This window comes from Penicillium longicatenatum, assembly GCF_028827895.1.
Source record: "Penicillium longicatenatum strain IBT 33135 chromosome Unknown contig_2_segment0_segment0, whole genome shotgun sequence".
Classification (NCBI taxonomy): domain Eukaryota; kingdom Fungi; phylum Ascomycota; class Eurotiomycetes; order Eurotiales; family Aspergillaceae; genus Penicillium; species Penicillium longicatenatum.
The window spans coordinates 5,198,347-5,209,421 of NW_026643120.1; the positions used below are offsets into that span (position 1 = coordinate 5,198,347).

The 11,075-nt window shown below is 49.0% G+C and overlaps 3 protein-coding genes across 3 annotated transcripts; 1 reads left to right on the top strand and 2 right to left on the bottom strand.

The window, feature by feature from the left end:
* Window positions 1-191: 191 nt before the first annotated feature.
* On the bottom strand, window positions 192-2,415 carry N7484_004451 (putative DUF21 and CBS domain protein (Mam3); the record flags this gene model as incomplete). The annotated part of the gene is given in 4 exon segments (XM_057114871.1): window positions 192-986; window positions 1,013-1,223; window positions 1,275-2,138; window positions 2,150-2,415. 4 exon segments carry the CDS (start codon window positions 2,413-2,415, stop codon window positions 192-194), a joined length of 2,136 nt encoding a protein of 711 aa, XP_056975011.1.
* Window positions 2,416-6,264: 3,849 nt separating this feature from the next.
* N7484_004452 (argininosuccinate synthase) lies at window positions 6,265-8,111 on the top strand (the record flags this gene model as incomplete). The annotated part of the gene is made up of 10 exons (XM_057114872.1): window positions 6,265-6,279; window positions 6,414-6,456; window positions 6,512-6,553; window positions 6,615-6,635; window positions 6,695-6,838; window positions 6,895-6,947; window positions 7,014-7,502; window positions 7,565-7,644; window positions 7,694-7,769; window positions 7,824-8,111. The coding sequence occupies 10 exons, from the start codon at window positions 6,265-6,267 to the stop codon at window positions 8,109-8,111; spliced, it is 1,251 nt and encodes a 416-aa protein (XP_056975012.1).
* Window positions 8,112-8,460: 349 nt separating this feature from the next.
* N7484_004453 (putative salicylate hydroxylase) lies at window positions 8,461-10,090 on the bottom strand (the record flags this gene model as incomplete). Its single annotated transcript, XM_057114873.1, has 7 exons — window positions 8,461-8,501; window positions 8,554-8,882; window positions 8,933-9,671; window positions 9,727-9,784; window positions 9,848-9,924; window positions 9,987-9,991; window positions 10,044-10,090. 7 exons carry the CDS (start codon window positions 10,088-10,090, stop codon window positions 8,461-8,463), a joined length of 1,296 nt encoding a protein of 431 aa, XP_056975013.1.
* Between the last annotated feature and the right edge of the window lie 985 nt (window positions 10,091-11,075).

Consider the following 11,075-nt stretch of genomic DNA (forward strand, 5'->3'; position numbering starts at 1 on the left):
GAGACCAGACGTGGAAGGCGACACAAAACGCGGGGTAAACGTCTTCATTGATTGGATAATATACGATACCTGGTTATTGCTGCTATTGCTATAAAGTGGAGGGAGTGTAAGGATGGAAATAATCGAAATTGTCATGTTAGATACATTGAGGGCTAAGGAGAAAAGGTCTTTGTTTAGCCCTTGTTCCGTCATTACTGGAGAAGAGGCTGATTTTCTCCATGTTCGCCATTTTCAAGCTTGGAATTTTGCCCACGCTTCTTGCGACGACGTCTCTTTTTCGCATTGGAATGAGATTCCGCTTGATCAGGGTGATCTCCCTGTTGATCAGTGTGCTTAGGAGAATTCTTATCCTCCCCATCGGAAGAACTTGTCCCGGTTGTATGTAGCACAACCTTGCGAATGCCGTTAACATCCACAATCTGTTCAGTGATACTGCCGCTCCGAGCCGGACCACGGCGGTGGTATATGAAATCCGAGCGTGAGTCGACGGACTTGATACTACCGGTCTGACTGCTGTCGTTTTGGGTTGAAGCGGAGCGGGGCTGACCTTCCCACTCTTCGTGGACCGGGTCGGGGATTGAAACCTGGGGGAGGTCTTTAAACTGCTGAGAATTGGTGCTCTTGGTGCTCGTGTCATGGGAGGAAATGGTGCCATAGCCGATTTTCAACGCGTGAGCGCCATCCTTTGCCTCCAAGCCAGGGGTTACAAGGCCTGCACCAATGCCCCCTTGATAGGCAACGGAAGGGGGAGGAAGTTGGGACTCAGTTGTGCTTTGGCCGGATTCAAAGTCCGTCTGGGCCGAGCGTGAGGGTGAGGTACCGCTGCGTTTGATTTTCACAGCAGAATAACGGGTTTGGCGAGGTCGACTCGCCAGGTTCGAAGGGCCCAGATGTTTCAGATGTTCTCGGATTTCATCGGTGGTCCCTCTCTGAGTGACCCATATATTCGGCGTATCTGGCTTGTTGTCGTCTGCAGGCTTGCGTAGCTGGAATCGAGGAGGGGTGCTTCGACGGAGCTGCGACGACGAAGGGGATCAGAAGTACGTAAAGCAGGAGTAGATATGGTACCATCTTCGCCGAGCAGTTCTCCATCGGGAACAGAAGTCGCCATGGGAGGTTCTTCAACGATTTTCCCCTTGGGCACTCGAGACTTGGGTGCCGGGGCCATGCGACGAATAGCCTTATGGACGTCAATGAATACGTCAGATTCATCGATGATTTCTCTGTGTCTGATGTCAGTAAAATGTAACCAACTGGGACGGCTTGCAACATACTCTCCAATCAATTCTTCAATCACATCTTCAAGAGTGACCACTCCGAGGGCACCCCGGTCTTCACTCGGGTATTCTGACACCAAAACCATGTGAGATTTACCTTCTTGGAAAAAATTGACAATATCTAAGCAGGAGGTTTCAGGGCGGGTCTCCGGCAGTGTGGCCAGAGCAAAATCACGAACACGTTTGCAGTCTTCCGGATCGTAGGTGATGAGCATCTTGACAAGGAGCATGCCAACAAAATTCATCGGGTTTTCGGGTGCATGAATAGGGATTCGAGAATATCCCTGGGAGAGAATGATATCCATGGTGCGTTCATCCAACACAGTGTCGGCAGACATAGTAAAGACGTCTTCCATTGGCGTCATGATACTTCCAACCGATTTTTCTTTCAAATCCAGCACAGCACTGATGATTGTAACTTCGTCGGAGGTGAGTTGCTCCCCAGCCTCACCCAGAGTTTTGTGCAAAGTGACCAAGGTCTTCAAGCCAGCCTTTTTGTAGATAGTGCCATGATCCTCACCGAGAAGTCTGTCCAGCAATTTTGCAACTGGCCAAGCGACCGGGGACATGACATACATCAGAACCAGAACACACGGTGCCATCCAGGCTCCGATCGGCAGACCGTAACGAACACAGATCGATTGGGGGACGACCTCGCCGAAGATAACAATCAATGCAGTGCTTCCCAAGACCGCCGGCCATCCACCGCCGAGTGTCCGATCGAGGACGATAGGTAAAGTCTCGTTGGTGATCACGTTGCTGAGTAGGAGGGTTACAAGTACCCAATGTTTTCCACGCTTCAGCAGGTTCAGAACACTAGCGGCATTTTTTTCTCCGATTCCTCGCCAGATGTTTGAATCACTTGGAGATACACTTCATCCTGTCCCATCAAAGCAATCGTGAGTCCGGCAAAGGCGCCGCCACTGAGGACAAGGGCCGCTGAGAATCCCAAGTACAGCCATAGACTCGGGTCATTAGGCTCTTTCGGAGGTTCGTCATGAGGAGTGAGGGAGGTTGAGAAGACAGGTGCAGCCGTCGTGAGCGGTAGATGGAAAAATGCGAGAAATATGCACTTCGCCAATCCCAGCACCATTGAGCGGGCGGCGAAAAGAGAGGTTGTCGGACGATTCATCACCATTGCGGTCTTCACCAGACTACCGGTCGCGCAAGAGGAGAGGGAAAGAGGGGGAACGGGGCGGGGAAGACTGCAAATAAATGATCAATCTAGCCCCAAATGGCACATCGCTGTGGTGTGAGTGTAAGCACAAATGATGCGGGTAGAAACAATAATGAGAGGACAATTTGATGCAAGAGTAAGACTCCGGGAAGAGACGTCCTTTGGGAATTGGGTTTCAGCCCACGGGCCGTCGACACCTGACGATTACGGCACAAAGCCCCACAAGTCCCCGTTTCCGCTTTCCCGCTGTCATGCCCTACAGTTTGTCGGAAATATTGATCCAACTTGACTGTGCGCTCGCCGCCAATCGAGATCCGCAAGCTTTCCTCGAGGCAGGCTTTTTTCCTGGGCCAAACGATGTTTGATTCCGCAGTTGTAAATCCTTTGGGCGTAATACTCATCAAGATGAGTCAACTTTCTCTTGTGGTCGTCTCTATCCTTGGCTAAGTCGATATTTGTCTCCATAATATCGTAAATTTTTGTTGGTAATATCGACCAATGCCATCCAACATTTCCTGAGCGTTGCCTTTATCTTGGGCCAGCTCGTTTTGGTGTGTTCGAGGTTGGCAGTTTCCTGGGCGTGGCCCTGATTGAGATGCTTCATCCTTTCCTTCAGGCTGGTGTAGTTCTTGGTCAGATAGATTTTCTCTCTCTGAAGTTTGGCACATCTCTGTCCGACTTTCTTGTTGTCAGTTGCATGTTCCTCGACAGTCTTCCCAAGGGCTTCATTCTCCAGTCAACCTAGCCAACAGTTCCTTTGCCGTATACACCTTGTGGAGGTCCGCTTCTACCTCACAGGTGACGCCGTCTTGGTCAATGGCTCTTGCGTTCAAGCTTGGCGGATACTCCGCCTGTAGTGGGTTTCCGTCAATATCCATGAGATCGACATCCAGCTCGTAGGAGGCGGTGATAATGCTAAAGTGGTGATTTTTGTGGGTTTCTTGGATGATGCTGTCTTCCAGGGCGAGGCACCTGACCTCAACGCTTGCGTCATTGACAGCCACCTCCTTGATGTTATTGCGCAAGATCTCAATCTATCTGTTGGCCCCGCTGAGTTAGGTTTTCAGAGCGACGAAGTAATCTCTGACTCTCTGGCCTTATTTGAAACAAGTCTGAAGTTCTCTCTTGTGTCACCTTGCTAGGGCACAGAATTCTCTCTGATTTCGAGCATTCATACCTTCTCTGACCTCTCTTTCTTTGCAGCAACATGGCTGCAGGCTGGCCTTTTTAGACCTGGACATCAAGGCCTCGCAATTTTTTTCAAGCCACGTTGCCCAGCGTGGCTTGACGTCGCCAAGGTCGCATTGGGTCCCACTGTACGCCTTGTCAGGAATGCGTACTCAAAGCAGACATATTCGGGGATAAGTCTTACCTCTCTATGACGGGAGAATGGACAGCCGCGAGGGAGGAAGTCGCAGGAGAAGAGTGATTGGGGTTCCGCCGTTTCCGGCTCTGATTAACTAAATGAGACTATCACGATGGACCGCGATCAAAATCAAGGTCACGGACGAAAGGCCTCACAACAGCAGCATGTCCAAGGCTTTGGCGAGTGATTTCACCACACCAAGGAACACACCGGAGTTCAAAGGCATCATGATTGTAAGCATCGTTGACAAGGGAGCAAGAGGAAAATTGGAAGAAGAATTTTTCAGGCAGTGGCGCTTCTTTCAATTTTCCATCACAGCCCCCTCTTCCTTCTTGTCCTTCTGCAACCTACCCTTTCAGCTGCGGCTCTCCACATACTAAATGTTTTAGCTACCTAGCTTCTATGGCCTTGACACCAACAGCACTGGACTACTCGTTTATCTTGACTTATATTCAAGTCATCACACAAGCCAATGATCTCGAGCTGTGATAACAGCTACCTAAGGTAGACACTTTGGTAGACACTTAGACCAAGCCTCATATGATATCATCTACCACTGCTCCAAAATGTCCGTCAAAGAAAGCTTTACAGAAACTTCAAAATTTCTGACGGAACAAGCACGTCAGACCCTAGCCTGACTCGAAGCCACCTGAGCAAGTTACCTAGACTGTGGGAGACTCGACCCAATCCAAGTCTATTCAAGTTGGGTGCGCATTGAGAATCTAACCACAGATATCGGTCTTGAAGGATTTGTTATTCTCGCCCAATTCTAATTTTATCGGATTGTTTCCAAGCAATTTCGCTTACCCCACCCAGCCTTATGGCCATTTCCAAAGTTTGGATCTGTTATACCGTAATATTGGGCATTCCCATGATAGACATAATGAAAGCTAGAATTAACCCAGGTAAAGGGGCCTATGACACAAAGTTTGGAAAATCGAGGAGACCTTGGAGGCTTTGTATCTCGTACCATACGTCTGGTGGGATAAGCTTTGCGGCCCGTGTGTACCGTGTGGGCCTTAGCCGCTGCGGGAACGGCATGCCGAGATAATCTCACAATCAATACTACATATGTGCGTATTCCAAGATCATACTCCTTATTGTTAAAACTAAAAATGTACCTCGGTCATTTAAATACCCATATGCAAGCCAAGGGTATGGTTCTGACGCTTTTCATGTAGTTGGGTACTGAATAGTACTTACATATCTTTCCGAGTGCTCCCGAACTACCCACTGTCAGGCTGAAAATTGCTCTGTAAGCTAGAGAAATTGACTATGAACGTATTATAATATATCGAATTATTTGGATCGATGTAAGTTTTGTTCACTTCTTCTGAGGACAAAGAAAGGGAAAGAAAAAGCCCTGTGAGGGTTTAGATGCACTGTTGTCATCCATGCAGTAGCTTGGCATACTACTATACCTAGTGTGGCAATCGTAGTTCTCGGCAACCTTCATACCTACTGTACCCCTTACTTGAGAGTAAATGCTCAACAAGATAGATCTGCCGATGTGCATAACGAAGTAATTGTTTATCAGTTTTAAGCCTATTGATTCTCAACCCTCGGAAGCTTGGAAGCCTTAGCCACTGAAGTCATGTGATACGAATCCCAATATATATCCATGGAATATACAGAATAGAGTAATGGTGGCATCCAAACCACAATTCGCAGCCTTTTTTTCTCGTTACCATAAATCTTAGTGTCAGGTGATGGATCAACTCAAGTGAAGATTGCTTCCACAGTGGACCTTGCACACCGAAATACATGTACCACATATTAAGTAGCAGCATTGTTACCATGCTTGAATGCCTCTAGCTAAAACCCCATGTTACAGGTAAGTCTACTAGCTCAATTCCTCTGCCAAATTGATACGAGACACTTAGGACATGCTCGATGAAGGAACTCGTAATAGAGCTTGTGTGTTTGATGAGTCATGTGCAAACAAGACAAACAGAAGGACAATGACGTAGGACATTTGGACCCTACAATGGTTTCTCTCTATCATCCACATTCCCCGCCAGACGTACGTATTCAACTGAGTCATACTAAATCACTCAACAGATTACAGTACGTGGATGTCATGCAGCATTGGCAATAGTATAGGCAAGGTTAGGCAAGTTCTAGCTTTGGATTTGCCAAGCGTATGTCATCAACAGCATACTACTCAGCTCTAAGTTGAATGTAGATTGGGTAAACCTGCTTGGAAGTGTCCAGTATACTGTAGTACTGTACGGAGTATAGCGTGTCGGAAGCATAGATTCGGGGAAAAGTGGTTGTTTGTGTGCTTTCTTATCAGTTATCGGCCGGTGTCGGCGCCAAGAAGCGTGACTTCCCCGGCCCGCACCAAAATCCGCCATTTTTTCGAATGACTCAATCTCCGACCTTCTTCAGTTCATTTTCCCCAACTTTGACGATTCCCCAATTTGACTTCTACATCATTCAAAATGGCACAGGGCAAGGTATGTCTACTCAATTGAGGCGTGTGTGGTTGGGAACAGCATACACATCCCCCCAGACCGCCACTTTATCCCATTTTCTACCCCTCTACCCTTTATTTGCTCCAATGGCACCAACTGACTCATTGTTCAAATAGGTCTGTCTGGCTTACTCCGGTGGTCTCGACACCAGCTGCATCCGTACGATTCCATGCCCTGTGATTCCTGCAATGGCTTTTACTGATCGGCAATCCAGTCAAATACCTTATTGAGGAGGGCTATGAAGTCGTGTGTTTTAGTGAGTTGGGCGCTATTATGAAACTTCCAAACCATTGATTCCATGCTAATAATGTGTGCAGTGGCCGATGTCGGTCAGGAAGGTATATTTGAAGCTGATATCGAGGCAATGCGACTATGCTTTACTAAATGACTTCCACAGAGGACTTCGAGGCTGCCCGCGAAAAGGCTTTGAAGATCGGTGCTCTCAAGTGCGAGATCGTTGATCTCCGCCGTGAGTTCATTGAAGAGCTTTGTTTCCCCGCCATTGCTTGCAATGCCGTCTACGAGAACGTCTACCTGCTTGGTATGTTGCCCATTACATCTAGCTCATTTATCGAAGTCTACTGACAATGGCCCAAGGTACCTCCCTGGCACGCCCTGTGATCGCCCGTGCTCAGATTGACGTCGCCAACGTATGTGGAATGTCAATGCGATTGGATTCCTATGAATGAGAACTGACGTTAGGTTTCTTTTATTAGCGCGAGGGTTGCTTCGCTGTCTCCCACGGCTGCACTGGCAAGGGTAACGACCAGGTTCGCTTCGAGCTTGCGTTCTACGCTCTCCAGCCCAAGATCAAGGTCATTGCTCCGTGGCGTGACCCTGTCTTCTATGAGCGCTTCGCTGGCCGTAACGACCTTCTGGCCTACGCTGCCGAGAAGGGTATCCCCGTCACCTCCACCAAGTCTAAGCCCTGGAGCATGGATGAGAACCTGGCCCACTGCTCTTACGAGGCCGGTATCCTCGAGGATCCCGACACTACTCCCCCCACCGATATGTGGAAGTTGACCCAGGACCCCTTGTCTGCCCCCGACCAGCCCGAGGACTTCACCATCCACTTCGAGAAGGGCATTCCTGTCAAGCTGGAGCTCACTGAGAATGGCCAGAAGAAGACTTGCACCGACTCTGTCGATATCTTCCTGACTGCCAACGCCATTGCTCGTCGCCACGGTGTTGGCCGTATTGACATCGTGAGTTACCTCTGATTCAATAATATAATCCTTGAGAAGCCATTGCTGACACCCCCAATCAGGTTGAGAACCGCTTCATCGGCATCAAGTCCCGTGGCTGCTACGAGACCCCTGGCCTTACCTGTCTGCGCACTGCTCACATGTAAGTTCCTCGAATATGAGATGTAACGCAAACGACTAACCCATCCAAGTGATCTCGAGGGTCTCGTAATGGACCGTGAGGTTCGCGCCCTCCGTGACCAGTTCGTCACCTTCAACTACTCCAAGGTCAGTTCTAATTTTCTGTAATTTTTTCGGTTATGATTTCTGATTATCATCCAGCTCCTCTACAACGGTCTTTACTTCTCCCCCGAGCGTGAGTTCCTTGAGTCCTCTATCATTGCCTCCCAGAAGTCCGTCAACGGCCAAGTTCGCTGCCGTGCCTACAAGGGCAGCGTCTCTGTCCTCGGCCGCTCTTCTGAGACTGAGAAGCTGTACGATATGGAGGAGTCTAGCATGGATGAAATTGGTGACTTCTCCCCTGCCGAGACTACTGGCTTCATCACCGTCTCTGCTATCCGTTTGAAGAAGTACGGCCAGGCGAAGACCGCCGCTGGTGAGCGCATGTAAAAATTCCCTCGAAGAGGAAAATAATCCCCCGCCCGACTGGGTATTTGGAAATGGGAACCTTCGGGTTGAAGATCACTGGATACTTGGAAGCAATAATACCGGGGCCCGCTTGATTCTTACCATTCCCGATGTATATTGGAATGGTTTGCCAGTTTGAATGATTGTATGATGAAATAGAAAAAGTTGCAATTACCAAAATAGCACAGATTGCCCCCATCCTCCGTGTATACTGTAATAAAATCTTCCCACGGTAGAGATGAACTATGTACATTTCCAATGATAGTATTTACTGAGATGGCCCAAGACGATGTAGTAGCTGTGAGAAAACATCGAATTGACTTCGAGATGTCTAGAGGCTAGCGTTCACCTTTGTCTCGTCTGTTCCTGCTTCTAGCCAGGTAGATTAGTATTTGAAAAACAATCAATAAGAACGATGACATACTTTTCCAGGCATCCAAGGAAGCCTGCTCCGCATCCCAGCCCCACAGAAACTGCTGCGTCTCACGATCAGACCACTTGTCTGGGTTAGAGCCGCTAGCCGCCGCCTTGAATTGCTTGTCACGGGCTATTTGCTCCGGTCCATCTGGGAAATGCAATGTGATGCGGTTTTCGGAGCCCGACTGCTGTACCGTCTCCGCTCGCTGTTTTCTAGACATTTCATAGACCTGCAGTGCACGTGGGATCTCATGACGGGCAGTGATATTCGACAAAAGGATTCCTAATGCCGCCGCGTCCTCCACTGCTTGTGCTGCTCCTTGGGCAACATAAGGGCTGGGGCTGATTAGCGTCGCACGACCAAGGGAATACGGACTTCAACATACAGCATTGGGTGACACGCATCACCAATCAGAGCCACAGATTCCCGGATCCAAGTTTTAAGAGGGCGATGCAGACACAGTTTCCACTCAAGGACTTCGTCATCGTCAACCAAGTCAATCAACTTCCTCACCTTCTGGTCCCATCCTTGGTAGTTATCCACCATGGCCTGCTTTGAACCCTTGGTCGTCCATGATTCTTCGACCTCTTGGCGATCTGGGTGCAGCAGAACGACGTTATACAGCTCGTGATTCCGAACGGGGTACGCGATAATATGCCGTGAGGGGCCGAGCCAGCGAGTCGCCTGTGGCTCGTCGATCAGTTCTTTCAATTCTGGATCCGCCTCCATCACACTACGAGGGAGCATGATTCGGTAAGCGGCGTCTCCGGTAGGAATGGCCTTGATGGCGGTATCGTTCAGCAGATGGCTCCGTATAGTGGATTTTATCCCATCGGCCCCGATGACCACGTCGCCACGCACTACTGTGCCGTTGGCTAATGTGACCGAAGCCGGGCTGAACTCGACACTAGTGACAATCGAGTTCTCTCGCAGTTCCACATTTTTCAATTCCAAAGCCTTCTCAATCAAGGCATTGTGCAAATCTGCACGGTGGATAACCACTTGCTGTCCGAAAGTCTTATTGACGGGCATGGTTCCGAGTAAGGCGCCATCCTTCCATCGCCGGACGTGAATATGCTCTAGAGCAACATCTTGGGCGTGGATCAAGTCCGAAACACCCCATCCTGGTGCAGGTAAGCATTCATCCCATGTTTCGGATCCTCGATGGAAATGACTCACGATCAAAGAGTCGCAACATGTTCGGGGAAACTTGAATTCCAGCTCCGACCTCCATGAGCTTTATTGATGCAAAAGTCAGCGATTACCCCTTTTCTGGACTTGAGGTTAAAACAGAGCATACCTTTGGTGCAGCCTCAAGAATCACCACTCGATGGCCTCGCAGGCCTAGTGTCAAGGCCGCTGCCATGCCACCAATGCCTAGAGAAAGGTCAATGCATGCCCTTGAAGTTTCAAAGAAGCCATATAATGGTGAATCATACCGGCCCTATGCAACGTTAGCAACTCAATTCTATCTGCACAAAGACAAAAATTCATACCCGACGACGATGACGTCCAAAGGCACATTTGCCTGAGGGATATCCATTATGAAAGATTCCAAAATGAAGCACTTTACGAATGCAAAAATGGGTCAGCGATGCAAAACAGAAAAGAGACAGGGGCTATGGACAAAAGACTAAGCTTGACTAAATGAATTCGGTGGCTATTTCAAGAAGAAAATTACTTCCGAGCTTGGTTGTCCGAAGGTTTGCCGTCCCACCCGTGCCACCCATTCCAGCTTTCCGAACAATATGAATCCATTTATTTTTACGATAATCTTACCCCTTGGGGTATGGCGTTGATCTTTCGCAAGTGACCCCCTTCTTCTCCACAGACCGGGGGAACGCATAAGGTGATTTACATGTACTGTCTCACCGTTATATTCGGCCAGGTCGATGCCGGTCAAAGACGGTACTTAGTTGCGGGGCTAACGGGTAATGTCAAGCGCCGGGGGAATTCCGTTGCCTCCTGAGTCTACACCGTGGTACAATCTGAACGAGCGTTATATTCTACGGACTCAGCGGTATCATTGCACTACATGCTTTTCATCATTTTTCCTGTTTTTGTGGCGTGCATCCAGGAGCCCGAGAGCAATTGGCAACAAAGCGATCGGACCGCGGGGCTCCACCTTGACCATTTTTCATTTTTCCTGGAGAACCGATAACGTGCTATTCGGCTTTTCTTCTACCGTTCATCTGCCGAAACGTCGCCTAGCCCAGTCATCAGGCCAGTCTCCGCATCTCACAATTAAACCTCACATCTTTACGTCTTTCATGCTGGCCGAGACCCACATCCTGTCGCGGCCATCGCGCTCCCTTCTCCCCACACTTGATCTTGAGTCCATCTCACGGCAGATTTCAGCTTCAACTACTGCCGACTACATTGGTTACACAATATCTGCGGCTCCAATTAAACCTTCCATAAATTATGGTCGCTCTGGACGTACTTGTGTGTAATTTGCCATGCGATTGCCGATATCTTGGAGGCAAATCACCTAAGATTCCGGCTACACTCATTTCGTTGCTTCATTC